This window comes from Polypterus senegalus, chromosome 3 (assembly GCF_016835505.1).
Source record: "Polypterus senegalus isolate Bchr_013 chromosome 3, ASM1683550v1, whole genome shotgun sequence".
NCBI lineage: Eukaryota > Metazoa > Chordata > Cladistia > Polypteriformes > Polypteridae > Polypterus > Polypterus senegalus.
Window position 1 is genome coordinate 31,188,411 of NC_053156.1, and position 23,018 is coordinate 31,211,428.

Here is a 23,018-nt window from a genome sequence, read left to right on the forward strand (position 1 = left end):
AAAGGGAAACCACACTGGAACAAAAGCACTACTTTGACGCTGGGTGCCTCTACCAGCCTTGCACACCTGGATGTTGGCAGTTTATCACATTTTTCCTGGCAGATCCTCTCAAACTCCTTTAGAGTAGATTGTAAGTATCTGTAGACTGACATCTTCAGGGCTCTCCACAGATGTTCTATGGGCTTTAAGCTTTGGCTGAGATACTCAAAGACAGTCAGAGACTTGTCCTGAAGGTACTCCAGCGTAGTCTCGGCTGTATGCTTTCAGTAAATGTTGCACTAAAAGGTGACCTACCGCCCCACCCTGCCATTACATACACTCTGGAGCAGGTTTTCCTCAAGGACCAGTCTTGATTTGGCTGCATTCATCTTTCTCTCAATTCTGACCTGTCCCCCTGTGTCTGTAACTGAGAATCACCCTCACATCATGATACTGTCACCACCATCCTTCACTGTAGAGATGTTGTTAGCTATATGATGACTAGTGCCTGATCTTCTCCTGACACCAGATCATACAATCTTATTTCCTCATGCTCACACATCCTTTAAATACCATTTGGCTAACTCCAAGAAGGGTTTTTGGTTATTTACTCCAGAGTGGTGTCCATCTAGCACCTCTGCCATACACGCCTGATTGATGGAGGGCTGCTGAAATAGTTATCCTTCTGACAGGTTCTCCCATTTCACCAGAGGTCTTCTGAAAGTCTATTAGAGTTACCACTACATTCTTCTTCTTCTTTAAAAATGTATGTATACTCTTACCTGAGGTCTACAAAGCCTTCCTCTGCCTTCTTGGCTTGTTTTTGTTTGTCCTGACATGCAGTGTGAATTGTGCAGCTTTATATATACAGATGTGGGCCTTTCTAAAAGATGTCCAATTAATTGAATTTGCCACACGATAACTCAAATCAAATTCTAAACACATCTCAAGGAGAATTAAAGCAAACAGGAGACACCTGACCATAATCTGGATTGCCACAACAAAGGGTCTGAATACTTATATGAATTAGAGATTTTAGCTTATGATTTTTTACTAAATTTGTAAACCTCTGTATAAAGATGTTTTCACTTTATCATTATGGATTATTGAGTATAGATTGATGGGGTAAATGACAGATTTATCCATTCAGAATTAAATCTACTACACAATAAAGTGTGCAGACAGTGAAGGGGTTTAAATATGTTGTTTTCTGTATTTCAGTCAACATGGAGGGCAAGCTTGGACTGCAATACAGAAGACCTGGGTGCTAATTCCCATAATGGACAAACAACCTGCAAAGTCAGCAATCCCATTCTGAAAGAGGGGGCAAAGGTCGGTAGACAATAAGATTCTTTTCTATATTGGTTACCAGCTTTGTAACAGGTAGACGTTCATTGCAAGGCATGTGGCTGCATATATCTAGCAGCCTTCACTCACAGTGAGACAATTTAGAAGATTTTTCCTGCCCTAAACCTGACTGCTTCCAGAGCCCCACAAGCTAATGCTGGAATAAGTGGGTTAAGGAAATGAATGGATGAATAATCATGAAATTTATTAATCTCTTCCTTTTCTTTAGATTGTTTTGCTTGCATCCTTTAATGTGGCAAGAAATTCATCTTTGAGGGATAATGTGCAGATTAATGTGACAGCAAGGAGGTGAGCAAATGTTTCAATTTTTTGTTTAATAATCATAAAAGAGTACAAAATCCTCATAGGCATCGCCCCTGGTGAGAGTGGATAGAATCCGGATGGTTGTCTCCTTTATTTAGGTGCAGCTTGGGGCCAGTAGACATATTGTGTGTACAGTAGGTGGGATTGCGGAAATTGTAGTAAAGTTGCCTCAGCTAGTTCTGAGTGCTGGAAGAAGTGCCCTTGGGGAATTTATTTAGTGGCCACACCTGCACGTTATTCCACACAAGTCAACCCTGTTAGTAACATAAGATTCAAAAACAAACAACATAACATAAGATTTCCTTTATTTATTTATTTCGTTTTTGGATGTCACATGATAGCAATTACTTTGTAGTGAGTTTTTTAAATTACCCATTTAGGATCCACAAGGTACAGTAACACCATGACAAAGCATAGGATAAATTTACAGGAATCATTCAAACATGTTTTATTAATGGTTTATCAAAAGGAAGAACAGGTGATAATTAATTAGATGCAATGTTCATTTGAGAACCTTCTTCTCAGTGAATATCTTTCTTTTTTTCTAGTGATAATGATAATGGTAGTTTGCATGACAACTTTGCCAGCAGCTTGATTCCAGTAAAGCTTCCTATTAATGTGATGGTGAAAGGGTGAGTGTACACAAGTATTCATTATGAAATAAAATATCTTGTTTTTTGCCATTGGTTTTATTTATTTCTTATTGTTAAACAAGGGAATATTTTTATATAGCACCTTTCATGCTGAATAAAATTACAAACCAAAGAATGTTGGGAAAATCTATAAAAATTGGTGCCATCGTATTACTGCACAGGCAAAGCTGTAGAAATGCCATACTGGAGCTATTAATGTTTAATGCAGGTTGTATTCTAACATGTAATTTGTAATATATTTACAAGGGTGTTACACCACTCCCAAGTCCACACTTTGCAAACAATAAAAATTTAATTGATTTGTTAAGTTAATCATTGTAGTCAGTCAGTCATTATCCAACCCACTATATCCTAACACAGGGTCACGGGGGTCTGCTGGAGCCAATCCCAGAGAACACAGAGCACAAGGCAGGAACAAATCCAGGACAGGGCACACATACACACACACACACACACCAAGCACACACCAGGGATAAGATAGGATTACTAATGCACCTAACATGCATGTCTTGTAAATCAATTAAATTCAGCTTATCTTTGTATATCACACCTCACTAAATGAGGTAAATGCTATTATAAACTGTACAAATTACAAAGTACAGTATGTAATGATTATGTATAACAAGTTACATTTTTTTAAATCAATTGGAAAACATAATAGTTTATAACTGATTAACATAAATAGAAATCAACAATATCAGTCCATTAATTATTTTTTGAACTATGGACAGTAGACAACGGAAGAGAGGAAAACAAAAACTCAGGTCAGCAACATTCCTGAAGACAATCCTTGAAATTATATCCAGTCTTCTTCGCAAGTGCTCTACTGCAGTTTGCATTTTTTTTCCCTTGACTTTCTCTGTAAAAATATTTTTTTTGGTTCCATCTTGCAAACTTTAAAGGTGATAATGCTGTAACCAAAACTTTACCCAATATTACCCCCAGCTTATCTGTCTAAATCAGGTTAGATTTCTCCAATTGCTTACTTAAGCCTGTTTGGTTGTCTTTTTCCTGTGTTATTGTATGCAGAAAGAGTCCTTTTTAAAATCATGATCCATTGGTATTTCACAATCTGTTACTATTTATTCATGGTTATTTACTGTGAAGAACCTGCTATGGATCTAAATAAAGGTTCCTTCTGGAATCTTCAGCTGGGTGGGTCTTTTGGGAACCAAAAATGGTTCCCCTGTGGCGTTGCTCTGAAGAACCACTCTGGCAAGTTTAATTTTTAGAGTGCTGTTGATGACACTTCCCAAGCAAGTAAAAGCTTCCACCTCTTCCAGCACTTCTCCTTCCACAATGATTGGGTCTGTGTTGGTTGCATTGGCCTTAAGGATTTTGGTCTTTTCTTTGTTCTTAATAATGCTGATGAGCTTGGTTGGTATGTCATAATGCCAGAGACTTTTTCAAAGGGCATCTCTGTCCACACTGTCAAAGGTATCTTATAGTCAACAAAGTTGACCTACAGGGAAGAGTTCCATTCAATCATTCTCTCAATGATGATACACAGCATTCTGGTGTGTACAGGATCTGTTGCTACGAAATACAGCAGTTCACTGTGCAAGTTGTTTGTCTACCTTGCTTTCATTCTGTTCAGAAGCACTGTCCAATTGATGCTACAGGTAAGGGGTAGGATTTGTAAAGGCATTGTCATTTCTCTGGTAAAATAATGTGTACTTCTAAATAAGACCAATGGATTGGTGATTCAAAAATGGTGCTCTGTAAACAGCTCTGCTCCCCATACACAAATACCATACCATACCATACCATATTTATTTGTTGAGCGCTTATAAACACAGCATTACAACTGACCGAAGCGCTGTACAGCTACAACAAGCAGGACTAAAAGCAAAATATTAAAAACAAACATTAAGAGAGAAATTAAAACAGAGATACTAAAACAGGTCAGGGGACCAAATAAAATAGAGAAAATAGCAAAAGGCAAGTGGAAAATGAAACAGGTTAAGAATTAAAAGCCAATGTGAAGAAGTGCGTTTTAGGAGATTTGAATGTGGCGACTGAAGCGGCTTGCCTAACCACTAAGGGCAGGGAGTTCCAGAGCCTGGGTGCACAGACGGAGAAAGCCCTTTCACCACGAGCTTTGAAACGTGCCTTGGGAACGGTTAGGAGCAGCTGATCTGCGGATCTAAGAACACGAGGGGGATTGTGACAATGGATCAAGACACTCAAATAGGCGGGGGCTAGACCGTTTAATGCCTTATAGGTTAGGAGGAGAATCTTAAAATCGATTCTAAATCTAACCGGCAGCCAGTGTAGGGTTTTTAAAATCGGTGAAATGTGTTGGATTCTGCTACTTCCAGTTAGAAGCCTTGCAGCTGCATTTTGAGCCAGTTGGAGTCTAGAAAGAGTGGCTTTACTGATACCAAAAAGACAGGAATTAGAGTAGTCAAGCCGGGACGTAATGAATGCATGGATTACTGATTCCAGGAGGTGGTTAGACAGAATAGGCTTGAGTTTGGCGATTCGCCTTAGATGGAAAAAGCAGGATTTTACTGTGCTGTTGACTTGAGCATCCATTTTCAGGAACGTATCCATTTTGATTCCAAGATTGGAGACAGACGAAGTTACTGGAATGGGAAGAGAAACAAGGCCAAGGGGTGGAGCCTGTTTGCAGTCGGGACTAAAAACAATGACCTTGGCTTTTGAATCGTTCAGGTGAAGGAAGTTTACAGCCAGCCAGTCCTTAATGTCAGATAGGCAGTCGAGGAGAGGTTTGGTGGAGTCAGTTGGTTTGAGGGAGAAATAAAATTGGCAGTCGTCAGCATATAGGTGATATGAAATTGCATGTTTTCTAAAAATTGCACCTAAAGGCAGGATGTAGATTGAAAAAGTAGTGGCCCTAAAATGGAACCCTGGGGGACCCCACATGGGAGTGGGACTGATTCAGATGAAAAATCGTCTAGCATGACTCTGAGAGTCCTGTTGCAGAAATATGACCTGAACCAGTCGAGGGCTAAGCCAGATACACTAGCCCAGGATTCGAGTCGGGAGATCATGATGTTGTGGTCGATTGTGTCGAAAGCAGCAGATAAGTCGAGAAGAACCATAACTACGTGGAGTCCTGAGTCCAATGCCAAAAGGACGTCATTTAGGACACGTAAATGCGCGGTTTCTGTGCTGTGTTGGGGCCTAAAGCCTGACTGAAAAAGATCCATTGCCTGATGGTCCTGTAGGTGATGAGTTAATTGCTCATAAACTACTTTTTCTAGTATTTTTGATAAGAAAGGTAGTTTGGAGATTGGACGGAGATTGGAAAGAACGTCAGGGTCAAGATCAGGTTTTTTCACAATTGGATGTACAACTGCGTGTTTGAAAGCATGAGGAACTATAGCCGAGGATAGACTACTAGTTATGATCTTTAGGGCATCATATTGAATCTTTCAGCAGTCTGGACGGCACCACATCGTCCGGAGAGCCTGAAGGCTTCTTTGGGGCGACGATTTTTTCCAGATGGGGGAGCGAAATGGGTTCAAAGCTGGTGAGGGAACCGTGCAGGAGCGGCTAAATCAACAGAGCCAGAAGAAGAAATGGAGATCTGGGATCTAATGTTTGTGACCTTATGCAGAAAAAATGTGATCTGATTACAAAGAGCAGTGGAGGCAGAAGAGAAAACAGTTATGGCTGGAGAGAGGACAGCATTTAGTGTTTTGTATAAGACACGTTGATTGCCAGAGTTTTTTGAGATGATGTCAGCGAAAAAACGGTTCCTTGCACCTCTGACTGCTCTCTGGTATTGGGACCACGCGTCTCTCATGCAGTCGAAGGTAACAGTGAGACCATCTTTCCTCCATTTATGTTCTAGCCGCCTACAGTTTTGCCTGATGGAGCGAGTTTGTTCGTTTAGCCATGGGTCATGCTTGACTTTGGATTGTCTCCGTTTGAGTGGGGCTATGACATCCATCACAGAACAGCAGGAAGTGTGGAAAGTTTGCAATAAAACATCAGCATCCGTGGATTCACATGATGTGGAGATTGGTGAAAAAGCAGCTGCAAAATCTTCAGCAGCAGAGGGGGGAATGACACGGGAGGGACGGGTGGTGGTGGATTTACCATGCTCAACAGAGACCAAATCCAGATTAAACAGAACAGGCAAGTGATCAGAAAAGCTGGGAGGCAGAATGTCCAAGTCACTGATTCTGAGACCGCGAGAAAGAACCAGGTCCAGTGTGTGAACCTGTCCATGTGTTGGTCCGTTCACTAGTTGAGAGAGACCAAAGGAGTCAATAATGTCCAGAAAGTCTTTTGCTAGAGGATTAGCGGGACAGCAGACATGGATGTTAAAATCACCCAAACAAAGGAAGTGATCATATCTGCAGGTAATATCAGCCAGGAAAGCTGCAAATTCATCTAAAAAGTTCTTATTGTATTTTGGAGGGCGATAAATGAGTGTGCACAGCAGCGGTGGTGAGCAGACTAGTTCAAACATACTGAGCTCAAAAGTTGAAGGGGAAAATGAAAGGGGAAAGGAAGGGCGGTTGCAAATAAAATCAGATTTAAATAAGGTCAATAAGCCACCGCCGCGGCGCTGCGCTCTCGGCGTGTTGATATAGGAACATCCCGGGGGCAAAACTTCAGTGAGTGGGAGCGTCTCGCCCGGTAAAATCCAGGATTCAGCGGTACATAAAAAATCCAGGCCATTAGAAAGAAAAAAGTCTTTCAGGATGAAAGTTTTGTTCACGACCGATCTGGCATTTATCAGCGCGAAACGAACCGGCTGGGAGGACATTAACAGAGATGTACCAGCCGTGGAGGCTGATATTGTCATGATACGGTAGGTTGTTAAAGTTCCCGGCGGCGGTGATGGAGCGAGGCAGGGAGGTACACCGTAGCGTCTGAGGGCAAATGGCATTCCGGCAACATTACCTCATGTTGGGAGCCAGGAGAGTTGTTCCTAGAGAGGATCTGGGAAGCTCGGAACCGAGCCCTGGTGCCACCGCGCTTCCCCCGGCGGCGGCGTTTCCATCGGCGACCGGCCAAGCCATATGCAGTGATGAGGAAAGCTGGGACTTCCTCAAACAATCGGCCAAAGGCTTGACTGAACTCAGGGGTCAGATGTTGAGAAATCCCCACACTCGTTCCAAGAGCCGGAAGGGTGAGGCGATCATAAGAAATGATCGAGTCAAGAAGAGCATCACAGGAACAGGTAAGCCGAGGAAAAAGCAGGACTAATAAGAAACAAAAAAGCCAGAGTGGCTGACGGCATGCCTCAACAGTCGGCGCCATCTTGGTAGTATGATGATAAATGATTCCTATCTTGTCTCCAATGATCATGGAATAGGATTTAGCCTGCCATGACCCTGATTTGTATTAAGTCGGTTTGAGAATGTTATGGTTAAGAAAGGCTTAAAAGTGCTATAGAAAATCCAAAGAAAAGCATTAGGATGAATTCCTTCAATCCAGTGTATGAACAATAAAAAAAAGTTCTTTTCTCATGCTCTGAGATTGAAAAATCTAATACTGTAAGGTGGATGAAATGAAGATGTGTTAAGTAGGAAATCAAAATTTAAACTAAAATTGTGACAAAACTTTCTCTTTCATTCTTTTCTGCAGCATGGATCTTACAAAGTATTTGAATTTTACCTCCAGTTCCAAGGAAAGCAAGCTCTTGCAGCATTCCTATGAGGTACAGTAGTACACCAAATGTGTCATCACTACATCTTCATCTAGCTTCTTTGCAAATTATTTCCAAAAATCAATAATCAGGAGGTGCCAAAAATTATAGCAAATTCCAACACATTTTGCATTAAAAAACATGTTTTTTAATAATTATATTGTCAAATTGTATATATTTATGCTGTTACTTTAAACACACATATGTTTATTGAAGAAAAACAGAATATAGTGAATTATATGAAAATGGCATAGTAATAATACAGAGTATCATTCATTTACATGACACATTTTTTTCTAGATGGTATTTTCATGTTCAACTTTCATTTGGGAATTTGGCACCAACTGTATACTACATTTCATATTCTTTGAGCATTTCAATCTACAAATAGAGATTTTTCTCAATGGTTTGTTATTAAAAGCATTTTGAATATATAATGTTAAAATATACAGAACTAGCTGTGCTATCAGTCTAAAATTGGTTGAAATCTTTTTGCAGTGCACCATCTGTTGGAATGTATTTTGTAATGTATGTAAAAATAAAAAGCATTGCATGTATCATTCCAGCAGTTGGCACATCACAAAAATGTAGTAATAAAAGGCATTATTACAAATGTTTGTGATGTGCCATCTATTGGAATGTTAAATGTAATACATATGTCTCAAATATATCATTTAATGTAGGGTTCATAAAAGCAGAGTTACTGTTTGTGATGTACAATATGCTGGAATGTACTGTAAAATGCAATGCATGTGTCTCAATTATATGCAATTTGGTATAGGATTCATAAAAACAGTGTTAATGTTTGTGATGTGCCATCTGCTGGAGTGACTGAGACATAGCAACTGGATTGACACACAGACACGTATCCTTTTATTATTGTGAACTACATAAAAGTAGCAGAAAATGGCTAAAAATGGTGTTCTGAGATGGAAAAATTAAGAAAAAAAAATCTGAATCAATCTTTCAATATTAGACCTTCTCATTATCAGGCTAATCATCAGGTTCCAGCCATTGAGTCAAAGGGCACCAGATACAAAATGCCCCCACGCTCAAGCAATCCCGATGCCCTTAATCCCATTTCCACCATGAAAAAGTTTGTTTTCTGTGTGGATTAATCTTGCATTGTGAAATAATCTATGTTAGTGAAATTTGTATGTGGCTATAGTCTTATACAGAATGGCTACATCATAGTGATATACAACCCCTCATTTATGTATAGTTTTGTACATGAATTTTTGAATAGCTTTTTCTCATTTGCTAATGTATAACATCTAATAATATTTATACTTTTTATTTTTTTCTCTTAAGGTTCGAAATCTTGGCGATGTGGACATTCCAGTCAATTTCACTTTCCTTGTTCCTTTGTCAATTAAACCTGGTTTTACTTGGAACGTCAAGGTAAAAAATGAATTAACAGCAATAAAACAATCCTGCAACATTTCTTTAAAATATCGATAAAGTAGAGTGCCTTATTATGTATTAACAGGCTTCTTCTTTATTTGGCATAAAATTTAGGTTAATTTGTACTGTGATTAAAAATTTCAAATCTCGTCTCAGTTCCAGCTTTGAATACATTTTTCTGTAGCAGTTCTGAAAGTGTGGTCTGTGTGGCCCTTTGGGCCCCCAGGATTCTTTCAGGTGTATTTCCGAGGTTAAAACTATTTTTATTACAAGTCAGACAATGTATCAATGACATAACAATAAAGGGACGTTTGAGGATTTAGTCAGAGGTTTACATTTTTGTTAGTTACATCATCAAAGTGTTATCTATATATATAAAAGCCAAATACCACTGACTCACTCATCATGAAATCTCCCGAACCATGAGGACTTGGGACTTGAAATTTGGAATGTAGGTTACCCTTGGCCCATAGGTGCTCACTAAGAAACGGTTTTAAAAATTTTGTGGTCCAAGCGTGTTCTGTCTGCTTTTCACGAGAGAATTACTTAAGGGATTTAGATCTGGTTGTTTTCTATAATTTGCTTGAACTTTCCGGCTGATTTTGTGACTTCTCTTATTGCGCTAAATACCATAGTTCACTTGCGGTACCGATGTATTTATGCAAATCTAACACAGTGGCTGTGGGCCGAGATCAGGGCGAAGCGCCTTCCTCATTTACTTGCCAGCCTCTGTTTGAGTTAGTCTACCTCTCGCCACGTGTCGGAGTGCACCTTGCTTCTGCTTAGCTAGCGATACAATACAATACAGTTTATTTTTGTATAGCCCAAAATCACACAGGAAGTGCCGCAATGGGCTTTAACAGGCCCTGCCTTTTGACAGCCCCCCAGCCTTGACTCTCTGAGAAGACAAGGAAAAACTCCCAATAAAAACCTTGTAGGGAAAATGGAAGAAACCTCGGGAAAGGCAGTTCAAAGAGAGACCCCTTTCCAGGTAGGTTGGGCGTGCAATGGGTGTCAAAAGTAGGGGGTCAATACAATACAATATACACAACAGAACAATTCCTTAAGACAGCATAATAAAAATTTTAGAATTACGGTTTAACAGTAGATGATATGACATAATTAGGTTTCGATATTTTTAGAGTCCTGGAGACCTCATCCATCTAGCTGCATCTCCATTTGGCCATGCCACGGCTGAAACATTGCTCCGATGAAAGGACCTCTCTTTCCCATGATTCCTGTGATCCTCCATCAGGGATGACTTTACCATAGGCAGGCAAACAACTTGGCAGGTGGGCCGTGGCACCAATGGCCACATTTGGGTACCGAGAAAAGAAACAGAATAGGTGAGGGTTAGTATTCAAATATAATTATCATGTTACTTATGTTATAGTGCTAATGACTAACAACAGAGATGCAGTATGTACAGTTAATCAGCAGCTCTAGTCAGGATATGCTAAACTGAAGTAGTGAGTCTTCAGCCGGGATTTAAAGGCTGAGACCGAGGGGCATCTCTTATGGAAGCAGGAAGACCATTCCACAGTTTAGGGGCCCTGTAACTAAAAGCTCGACCTCCCACTGTTATTTTATTAATCCTTGGAATCCTAAGCAGACCGGCATCTTGAGATCTTAATGTGCTCAGGTTTGTAAGTCATGATAAGTTCAGACAAGTAAGCGGACCTTGGCCATTTAATGCTTTATATGTTAAAAGGAGGATTTTGAAATCTGCCCTAAACTTAACTGGGAGCCAGTGTAAAGATTTAAGAACTGGGGTTATGTGTTCATATTTTCTTGTTCTTGTAATAATTCTTGCAGCGCATTTTGGATTAACTGGAGGCTGTATAGAGAACAGTTTGAACAGCCAGTGAACACCGCATTGCAGTAGTCAATCCTACTAGAGATAAATGCATGAATTAATTTCTCACAATCCTGTTTATTTAGAAAGCGCCTTAATTTCCTAATATTTTTAAGATGGAAAAACATGTTTTGGACGACTTTGTAATATGCTTTAAATGACATGCTAGAGTCAAAGATAACTCCTAGATTGCGGGCTGATTCAGTAAAATTAATTGGGATTCCAACTGAGTTAAATGACGACAAAATATTGCTGTGATCAGCGTCATTCCCTCCAACAATTAACATCTCTGTTTTATCTGTATTTAAAGACAAGTAGTTCTCATTCATCCATTCCTTTAATTCACTAACACAACTAATTAAAGACAACATCGGAGAAACTTCATTTGATTTAAATGAAAGGTATAACTGGGTGTCATCTGCATACAGTGAAAATTAACATTATGTTTCCTAATGAGAGATCCCAGTGGAAGCATGTAAAGTGAAAACAGTAAAGGTCCCAGTACTGAGCCCTGCGGACACCATATTGAACTTCTGTGTATAATGATGGAGTACTGTCAGCACATTTCTGTACATACTGGAATCGATTTGATAAATAAGAACTGAACCAAGCGAGCACGGGCCTGTAAGCCCAACATCGTTTTCTAGCCTGTGCAGTAAAATAGAATGGTCAATGGTGTCAAATGCTGCACTTAAGTCCAACAACATAATTACAGTGGAATTTCCTTCATCAGAGGATATCAGAATGTCATTTACAACCCGTGTTAGTGCCGTTTCTGTACTATGACCAGTCGAAAGCCAGACTGGAATTTCTCAAATAAATTGTAATGCGTAAGGTGTGACTGAAGCTGACTGGCGACTACTTTCTCTAGTATTTTAGAGAGAAATGGTAAATTTGAAATAGGCCTATAGTTATTTAGTATGTGTGGGTCTAGGTCTGACTTTTTAAGTAAAGGTTTAATGACTGACACTTTTAGTGCATCAGGTACTGTGCCATGCAATAATGAACTATTGATAATGTTAGAATAGGTGCTACAAGAACATCCATTGCACTTTTACTAGTTTTGTTGGCACTGGATCTAGGGAACAAGTAGTGGGCTTCATTTTAGTAATTAAAGTTAAGACTTCCTGCTCAGTTACAGGATTAAAATTATTAAAGTGCTGAATGCAATGTGAGCAGGGTCTGCTAAGCTAGTATTTGGTTTGTACTGTGATGCTGAGATCTGGGATCTTATATTTTTAATTTTCTCATTGAAGAAGTTCATAAAGTCTGTACTGCTAATATCTGTTGGTATTTTGCACTGTTGATCTGAATTCCCATTTGTTAATTTAGCCACTGCTCTAAAAAGTACCCTAGGATTTTTATTATTGCTATCTATTAATGTAGAATAGTATTCTGAGCGAGCTTTAAAGAGGGCCTTTTTATATTTATTAACACTCTCTGTCCATGCAATTTGAAAGACATGTAGCTTTGTTGTTCTCCATCTGCTCCAGTTTTCGACACTCTAATTTAAGAGCTCGAGTGTTTTCATTAAACCAGGGAGAGTTTCTATGTGCTTTGATCACTTTTGTTTTAGGGAGCCACTGTGTCCAGAGCATCTCTCAAGGTCACATTATAATGTGATATTAGCTGATCTAAATTGTTTTCCACGTTTACATTTGATGTTAACTGATCTAAATGGTTTTCCACAATTACACTCGACTTACTCAAGGTATCTATAAATTTTGAAGCAGAATTACAATCTAGATGTCGCACTGTCTTTGTTTTAATCTGCGAGTGCTGGCATGGGCAGAACTAAATCAAACGTAATTAAGAAGTGATCGGAAATAACTACATTTAATGGAGTAATATTTAAATTTTGAATTTCAACTTTGTAAGTTATAATTAAATCTAATGTATGGTTATGATTATGAGTTGGACCTTTGACAATCTGACAAAATCCTACTGAATTTAACAAATAAGTAAAACATTTGCTAAAAGTGTCAGTTTCCACATCAATGTGTACATTAAAATCCCCCATCAGAACTACGTGATCATAATTTATAGCCAAATCAGACAGAAGGTTGCTAAATTCAGTCATGAACAATGAATATGGCCCTGGTGGTCTGTAGACTAGCACTATAATTGTGTTGGAATCTGTTTTAATATTTAAAATGAATGCCTCAAAGGATGTAAAGTTGCCTAAATTTTTAGGAGTGATTTGCATTTTGTTACAATGAATTATTCCAAGGCCTCCTCCTCGACCAGAATCTCTAGACTTATGAAGGAACGAGTATCCATCTGGTGACGCCTCAGCTAGGGAACAGTGTCACATTTACTAAGCCAGGTTTCAGTAAGAAGACACAGATCAGATTTTGTACTTAATATTATATCATTTACCAAAACAGCTTTAGTGCCAAGAGAGCGAATGTTCAATAAACAGCATTTAAAACTGCATGGTTCTTTCTGAACTGCTGATATATTTTTGTTTTAATTTGAATTAAATTTCTATTACAGATGCCCCTGGTGGAGTGTCTGGTTTTATCCCTTGGTCTAATTATACACCTTATTTTTGGTTATCAATTAATTTATGGTTTGTTCAAGACTAAATTTACTGGATGCCCCACAAAAGGGATTATGGGTAACAGCTTCAGGAAAATAACAGGTGGGATAAAGAACAGCCTGTGATTTAAGATCACATGACTGCGGCCTGGATGGTGCTCTAATCAGTCAACCAGGCAGTTTTGCTGCCATATTTTGGGATAATACATAAGATCCCTCCAGTTAGGATGAAGACCATCTCTTCTGAAAAATCCAGGCCTTTCCCAAAAATCATCCCAATTGTTCACAAATGCTATGCTTTTATTTGCACACCAGGTTTCTAGCCAGCAGTGAAAGGAATGCAATCTGCTATAAATCACATCCCTCTATACAATCTTGGTAAGGGACCAGATACAATTAAATTCCGACATTTTGTTTTAGCTTTGGTGCATAGAGAGATGAAGTTCGCTTTAATACCTCAGATTGCTGTAAATAAATATCATTAGTGCCGACATGCAGCAATAAGGTAGATACTTCATCGTCGGCAACACGGTCCAATGCGGCCTTTATGCCAGAAATCTTGGCCCCTGCAAGGCACTTAACATTAACTGCTGGTTTAACATAGTTTGGAATTCTAACATTCCGCACTATGGAATCGCCAATTATGAGCACTTTATTATTCTCAGTTTCCACAGGCGCGGAGAGCTGAGAACCTGTTCTGGGTCCGAATTGGTGACCTGGGTGCTGGGGGACTAAATTTTGGATTCTTAGACCCCCGTCTTACTGTTACCCACTCGCCCTGTGGCTGAATTGGTGCTGCTGATTTCGGCCTCGCACTGACTACAGTGGGACCTGGAGAGACTGAAGCCGAATCAGATGTAGCCGAATTGTCTAAACAAACCGAGTCGATCCAATTTTCGGTTTGCCTAATCGCTATCAGATTCCTAACGCGGTCCTCCAATTCGCGTATTTTCCCGACCAACTCTAAATTAACTAAACATTTTTGGCAGGTGAAGCTATCTGCACTGTCGGCCGGAAAACCTGAGCTGTACATACTGCAGGACACACAACATATAAACGTGCCCTCGATGGGCAGAGAGCAGATAGAACTTACATTAAATGTTGAAGTCATCTTTGCCGTTTTTATAGGTGCTTCTGCGCTTTCCGTGTTGAGCTGAATCACCGTCGCTTTTAAGTTTCCACCACCCGCTAAGTGATCGACTTTAATTTCTCACTGCCGGTTATTTCTACTGGTCAGCTGCCGGCTTTATCTCAGGTGAACTTGCTCGTGTGCTTTCAAAGGGCTACGTGCCTGTGGGAGACGCCGCCGCTCTCTGCTTCCGCTCGCTGATCCGCTCTCTGCTTCCGCTCGCTGATCCGCTCTCTGCTTCCGCTCGCTGATCCGCTCTCTGCTTCCGCTCGCTGATCCGCTCTCTGCTTCCGCTCGCTAACTTAGACCAATCCGCTGATCCGATACCTGTTTGTTCAGCAGACATTATCATCTACACATTGTTAAGGAGTGACGTTTAAAGTTTTTGAGAGAGAGATCAGAGCTATGTGTGTTTTACAGGGTAGCTGCAGATTGCCAGAGATATCACGGCCATGTGCTTTTCTTCCCACACGGGGAATGCTCTCCCATCAGAGCTGAACACGATCAGATATAGTGCCAACGTCTATTGAGTTTTAAAGTTTGTCCTGTTTCATTACTATGTGAGTGAAGCCATGGGGTACAGCTAGATTACAATTTAATATTATTGTAACAATGAGTCATATTCAAATATTCAAAAATATCAGTGAATGCAATTACATGCGTTAGTAAACAAATAAATATATGCTTTTTAACAGCACTTTACAGTGTCACGTCATTAAAAACATAGCCCAAATAGACTTGTGGTGGCTCAACACCTTTCACATATAGCAGATTCCATTTCAAGTGAAGTAAAAATAGCATTGGCTGACATCCTGGTTCGGATTGTTGGCTTTGTGGGCTCTGTGGCTAATCATGTTAATGTTAAAAAAACATAACATTTTTGAAAGACATACTCAATGGAGAATTAAATCTTTATCAAAGTCTCAAGGTAATATAACAATATTATACTTTGGTCCATGACAAAAAGAATGGGTGGAGCTGTGCCAATGAATTATAATATCAGAGAAAAATGTGACCATTACAATGTGCGGAGAATGCAGCCGTGGGTTTGTGTTTAACGTAACATTCATACTTTGTACACATTTGCTCAGTCTGTGCTTATGGAGCGATGCTCAATGCATTTGGCTAACTTGTATTGAGGATCTGCTTTGACATCAGCTGTTGGATGAGTAGAAGAGAAAAATATATAAAATATGCAATGTCAAGTGATCTCTCTCAAAGTAAATTCAAAACCGTTAACTAATCCATAATTGAAGTCATGCACACTACTCTGTTTTAACATAGGCGAGTTTAGAAATTCACCAATGCCTTTAAAAGGGAGGTTTTGAAATTTCCCAACTCTGTATGGCACCCTCTATTTGGGACCTCACCAATTTCCTGGAAGAAAAAGAATGCCAAATTTCAACAAAATCAGTCCAGTTGTAGGTGATTTGTTTCATGCGGACAGACAGATTTACAGACATGGAGACTGCAGAAGGCGCTTCTTACACCCACATATCTATGTGAAGCATGATATTCTTCATACACTTCAACCAAAACAACATATCACAATGGAGTGAATGCAAAAGCAGATACCTCCCTGCTCTCTTCTATTAAGCCAGACATTTAAGAGATTAGTAAAAAAGTTGGTTTTGGGAAATATAGTTTTTTCTTAAAAAATGTTATTTATTTTAACATGTATTGAGTTTTTATTAATAATTTGAAATTATTAATGTATTAACTAATGCATTTTTAAAAATTTCTGTTTTAATTTGTAACTCATATGAACAGCTCTTCTGAGTACACAATGTTTAAGAATGTGTAAGTGTCCTAAGACCAAAAAGTTTGAGAACTGTTACTATATGACAATGTAACATCTCAAGAGCTCCAAGGAGGATTTGTGTTATTTGAACTGTTAAAGGACATTACCAGACATGGTCTTGTTTCCTTTCTTCTAGTCTTGTGAAAGCCATGTATACCCAAAGGTATTCATTTGTACTAATGTGTAATTTAAACCCAGTGCAGACAGTGCTGTATTTCCTTACTAACAGAAATGTATTTCTTTGTTCTTATTTGATTGTGTTCTACATGAGAGAGCCAAGTGCCAATGACACCACTTAGTCTGAAATTGAAAATATAGGAGCACACGTTATTAGTTGTCAAAGCTTAGCATTCTTCATTAACAGAATTCATTTCTTAGTTTAATGGTCTCTCAATCCTTCATGTTTATAATCAACAGAACCAAACAGATCCGATGTGTGTAATATTAAACAACGAGCCCACAGCAGAGACTAAGGAAAGCAGTACATCTCTAAATATCTCAAAGGTGCAGGTAAGAGAGGATGGATGAACTTGGAAATATTTCATCCTGTCTCTATGGACTTTTGTGTTCTGTATAATTGTGAAAGGAGAATTACAATTCCTTTTTCTATAGGGTAATATCAATGAATTCTATTCTGAAATCATACTTATGTAATTGTATGAAAGTGTTTATATGTAAAAGGGATATAAGAATATATATTCAAATAGTGACCGTAAAAACACAACACAAGAAACAGAATAACAAATAAATACTATTAACACTAAAGCCATCAACTTCTAACTGAAATGGGAGACTGAATTTGTGATGTTCAGAAGTAAATAATGTTTTTAAATATTCACGTTTTATGCCACTATTTTGAGAGCGAAATGACAGCAGAAGTGATAGAAACAATATGAAAAATGAATAATTTTGTAATAATTAGCAAATGTCTCGAACTTGTTTCCTTTGTTGCTATAAGGTTTTATAAAGAAGTGGTAAATTTCATACTGCTGTGTAACACTTAATTTTCAGTGGTCTTTATTTCCATAGGACATTTCAGTATGCACTGTACAGCTACTGTGCTTTGTTAGTTTAAGAGTATTTTTGTAATAGAGCTTAGTCAATGTTGGCTTCTTGTGGGAAATCATTTACTTTTCATTAATTAAAATAAATATGGTATCATGATATGTGCAAGGGAAGACATCTTGTGATATACCAGTACTAGTTCTAGAAGCTAAATGTTCAGTTGTGAAATACTGCATAAACACTCCCAAAAAAACTCAAATGAATCACTTTTTATTTTCATTTCAGCTTCCTCAGCAATGTCATGAAACTCTTTGCCAATGGATCAGATGCTCCATTCTTCTTTTAAGCAAAGAGCGGCCAGTCACCTTTGTTCTTTCTGGAAATATCACCAAAAATATACAAGTAGGTTACATTTGCTGTAGATTCAGTTCAGTTAATACACTGCTTTAAAAATGAGTGGTGTTATTGAAAGGCAAGTCACACCAGTGTAATCCTGGAGGTTTATCCAGTTATAGCTGGGGCTCCAGTCCATTACAAGACACTCTCACTCATATTTCTAGAAGTTAGTTTAATTTGGGTTAGCATGATAATTTGTTTTTGCGAGTTGTTTATCATTTTCATGTGAATTAAAAAAGTTTTCATTTGTTATTTTTCTGATGTAGTGTATCTGTTACATGACTATTGTTATCAGTAGGAGGACCACTAACCTCCCAAACCCCAGACACACTAGACCCAAGATCACTCTGGGTTCAAATCACAATAACATTTATTTCTATAGTACGTTTTCATACAAATGATGTAGCTCAAAGTGCTTTACAGGATGAAGAAAGGAAAAAAAAAAACAAAATTTAAAAATAAAATTAGGCAATACTGTACTAATTAACACAGAATAAAAGTAAGGTCTGATGGCTAGGGAGGGCAGAAAAAACAAACTAATAAAAAAACTCTAGATAGCAGGAAAAAAAAAAAATTTGAAGGGGATCCGAGGCCCACTAGGCATTCAACCTAACATCAATGATCTCAATCAGTCCTCATGGTTTTCAGGCTCCACATGGAAGAATTAGATGATGATGATGATGATGGTCATGTGGATCTCTCGCCTTCAATCCATCAATGTAAGGACTGCACAGTGCTTTGGTCGGGTAGTGGTGGTGCAGATTGCCACATCGGAAAAAGAACAGTAGAGAAAGTAGGGATTAGTACGGATTTGGGAGCCATGAAAAAATGATAATTAAATGCATATATAGAATATCAGGATTAAACTAAAATGAAGCTATAAGAAAGCCATGTTAAAATAATGAATTTTTTAATCCACACAGCTCAAATATAACAATTAATACAGCCAATATACTGACTTGAATACCCCTCCTTTCGCTCTCTCTCTCTCTCTTTTCTCTCTCCTTCTCTCCTCCAGTGAATTTCACCTGCTACCTCCCAACTTTGACTCCTAGAGTTATGGTGGTGGGTTCTTCTTAAGCTGGACCCCGAAGTACTTCCAGTGCCATGTCATGGCTAGTTGGAGGCACTCCCAGGTATCACAAAAAAAGGGAGTTCCTCCTCTGGCAGTGTCCTCTATCATCATCCAAGGACCCCCTAGGTGGCTAGCTTATGTACTCCAATTTCACATGCAGCCCTGCAGGTGTCCAGGCAGAGACTACTTGTGAGGAAACTGCCATCTATTCATTTTGGGGATGAACTGCTCCCGGCTTCCAGCTCTCACCAGTCCAGTCTTCCTTCCAGCATTCCAGCCAGGACGGGAATTATAAGGCATCCCGGCTGGGTAATGTCCGCAATCTGGCCATCTTTTGATTACGGCCTACCAGCCAGAAAAGAAATCCTCCATCCTGGTTTGGAAGTCTGTCCACCCTCCTGGGCACTTAAACTATATTTTGTGCATTAATTACTTGACGCTGTTATAATATTGTGATTATCACTCCACATGTTATCCCTTAGTTGGATTAAACCCTTGTGTTTCTATTTCTAGGGTAGTTAGCACAAACAGCAAGTAGACCCCAGAGTTAGGTTTTGAACTCCTTTGTGTCTTCAATTTAGATTCCTTGTGTTTTAGTTGACTTATTGTCAGTTTTTGTGGCCCTGACTCGGCTTTCACTTTTGAACAAGATTAGGTGCTAAAAACCAATTAAATTAAAATGATGTCTGGAGAAAAAAAACATGCAGACACAAAGAATGTGCAAACACTGCACAAAAAAAATGAACAATATTACTACTTTGCTGAGTGGCAATTGCTGATTGTGATTAAGCGTAAACATAGACTATTTAATAGTAAGATGAACAGACTTTAGGCTTCAAAAGAGGCCTAGTAAACAAAAACCATCCAAAGCTTGAGTAGCAGGCTTTTGGCACGCACAGGCCCAACAAAGAGTGTTAGAGGCTTCAACTTTCAAATTTAGTGAAAGGGAACTGTAAATTCCCCTTGTCCACAGTGACAATCTTCTTCTTCTTCTTTTGGCTGCTCCCGTTCTTCCACATCTTCCTGTCCTCTGTATCTTGTTCTGTTACACCCATCACCTGCATGTCCTCTCTCACCACATCCATATACCTTCACTTAGGCCTTCCTCTTTTCCTCTTCCCTGGCAGCTCTATCCTTAGCATCCTTCTCTCAATATACTCAGCATCTCTCCTCTGCACATGTCCAAACCAACGCAATCACTCCTCTCTTACTATATCTCTTTCTAATCCTATCCATCCTCATCACACCCAGTGCAAATCTTAACATCTTTAACTATGCTACCTTCAGTTCTGTCTCCTGCTTTCTGATCGGTGCTACCGTCTCCAACCCATATAACATAGCTGGTCTCACTACTCTCCTGTAGACCTTCCCTTTCACTCTTGCTGATAACCGTCTGTCACAAATTACTCCTGACACTCTTCTCTCAGTACTCTGTACTGTTGATCCCAAGTATTTAAACTCATCCACCTTCTTCAACTCTACTTCTTGTATCCTCACCATTCCTCTGACCTCCCTCTCATTTACACACATGTATTCTGTCTTGTTCTTACTGACCTTCATTCCTCTCCTCTCTAAAGCATATCTCCACCTCTCCAGCGTCTCCTAAACCTGCTCCCTTCAATTGCTACAGATCACAATGTCATCAGCAAACATCATAGTCCACGGGTACTCCTGTCTAATCTCATCTGTCAACCTGTCCATCACCATTGCAAATAAGAGAGCTCGGAGCCGATCCCTGATGTAATCCCACCTCCACCTTGAATGCATCCATCACTCCTATTGCAGACCTCACCACGGTCACACTTCCCTCATACATATCCTGTACAACTCTTACATACTTCTCTGCCACTCCTGACTTCCTCATACAATACCACAATTCCTCTCGAGGCAGCCTGTCATATGCTTTCTCCAGGTCCACAAAGACACAATGCAACTCCTTCTGGCCTTCTCTATACTTCTCCATCAACACCCTCAGAGCAAACATCGCATCTGTGGTGCTCTTTCTTGGCATGAAACCATACTGCTGTTCACTAATCATCACCTCACTTCTTAACCTAGCTTCCACTACTCTTTCCCATAACTTCATGCTGTGGCTCATCAATTTTACCCCCTTGTAGTTACTACAGTCCTGCACATCCCCCTTATTCTTAAATATCAGCACCAATACACATCTCTACTCCTCATAAATCCTCTCACTTTCCAAGATTCCATTAAACAATCTGGTTAAAAACTCCACTGCCATCACTCCTAAACACCTCCATGCTTCCACAGGTATATCATCTGGACCAACGGCCTTTCCATTTTTCATCCTCTTCATAGCTGTCCTTACTTCCTCCTTGCTAATCCATTGCACTTCCTGATTCACTATCTCCACATCATCCAACCTCTTCTCTCACTTCTTCTCTTCATTCATCAGCCTCTCAAAGTACTCTTTCCATCTGCTCAGCACACTCTCCTTGCTTATGAGTATGTTTCCACCTTTATCCTTTATTACCCTAACCTGCTGCACATTTTTCCCAGCTTGGTCCCTCTGTCTAGCCAATCGGTACAGGTCCTGTTCGCCCTCCGTAGTGTCCAACCTCTCATACAACTCATCATACACTTTTTCTTTAGCCTTCGCCACCTCTCTCTTCACCTTAAGCCTTACCTCCTTGTACTCTTGTCTACTTTCTACATCTCTCTGATTATCCCACTTCTTCTTTGCCATCCTCTTCTGTATACTTTCCTGTACTTCCACATTCCACCACCAGGTTTCCTTTTTTTCTTTCATTGTCCAGATGTCATGTCAAAAACCCTTCTTGCTGTCACCCTTACTACATCTGCTGTAGTTTTCCAACTGTCTGGTAACTTTTAACTACTACCCAGTACCTCTCTTACCTCCTCCCTAAACTCAACCTTGCAGTCTTCCTTTTTCAACTCTCTTCCTCTTCTTGATCTCCAACGTCATCCTACAGACCATCATCCTATGCTGCTTAACTACAATTTCACCTGCCACTACTTTGCAGTCTTCAATCTCCTTCAGATTGACTCTTCTGCATAGGATGTAATCTACCTGTCTGCATCTTCCTCCACTCTTGTACTGTATGTCACCCTATGTTCCTCCCTCTTCTTAAAATAAGTTTTCACGACAGCCATATCCATCCTTTTGGCAAAATCCACTATCATCTGACCTTCTTCATTCCTTTCCTTGACTCCATACCTACCCATCACCTCCTCGTCTCCTCTGTTCCCTTCACCAACATGTCCATTAAAATCCGCTCCATTCACCACTTTCTGTCCCTTGGGTACACTGTTCATCACTTCATGTAACTCACTCCAAAAATGATGGACAAAAAAACAACATGATCAGGAAATGAGTGCCTTAAATGACAAGCCAGTTAAGTAAAACCAATCAAAAATTCCAAAAATCTTAAAACTTTAACAAGCAAAAGTTAATACTCCAAAAATCAAAAACAAGACAGCACTTACAATACCACAAAATCCAAAAACCATTAGACAGAAGTAGAAGCTAATTCCACAGCAGCCATCTTGTGGTCTCGTGGGATCTTAGCAAACTGCAGCATCGTGTGGCCCTGCATAGCTCAACACACAAAGAGCAAAGCACAAAACGTAAAGTACATGTAAATAGTAAAGCATACAAGTAAATAAGCAACATAAAGCAATAATACAAAATTACTAAACAAAACAATGTTTTTTGAACATACTGCAACAACCACAACGAGACAGGAAAGAACCACATGTACACGCATGCTGGAAGTTCAAAATCACTGGATAAGTCTTTATTCATTGATAGAAAACCAAACTGGGTGGCATGGTGGCGCAGTGGTAGCGCTGCTGCCTCGCTGTTAGGAGACCCGGGAAGTCCCTGCGTGGAGTT

At 39.5% G+C, this 23,018-nt stretch overlaps 1 protein-coding gene across 1 annotated transcript in view; it reads left to right on the plus strand.

Annotated features, from left to right (window-relative positions):
- The window catches only part of LOC120524987 (integrin alpha-X-like), a 186,823-nt gene that overhangs the window by 154,849 nt on the left and 8,956 nt on the right, over window positions 1–23,018 (plus strand). Inside the window, exons 21-27 of the mRNA XM_039746905.1 lie at window positions 1,201–1,311; window positions 1,556–1,635; window positions 2,199–2,282; window positions 7,875–7,947; window positions 9,247–9,336; window positions 17,083–17,175; window positions 17,956–18,072. Coding sequence (XP_039602839.1) covers window positions 1,201–1,311; window positions 1,556–1,635; window positions 2,199–2,282; window positions 7,875–7,947; window positions 9,247–9,336; window positions 17,083–17,175; window positions 17,956–18,072 — 648 coding nt within the window. The remainder of the gene's footprint in view (window positions 1–1,200; window positions 1,312–1,555; window positions 1,636–2,198; window positions 2,283–7,874; window positions 7,948–9,246; window positions 9,337–17,082; window positions 17,176–17,955; window positions 18,073–23,018) is intronic.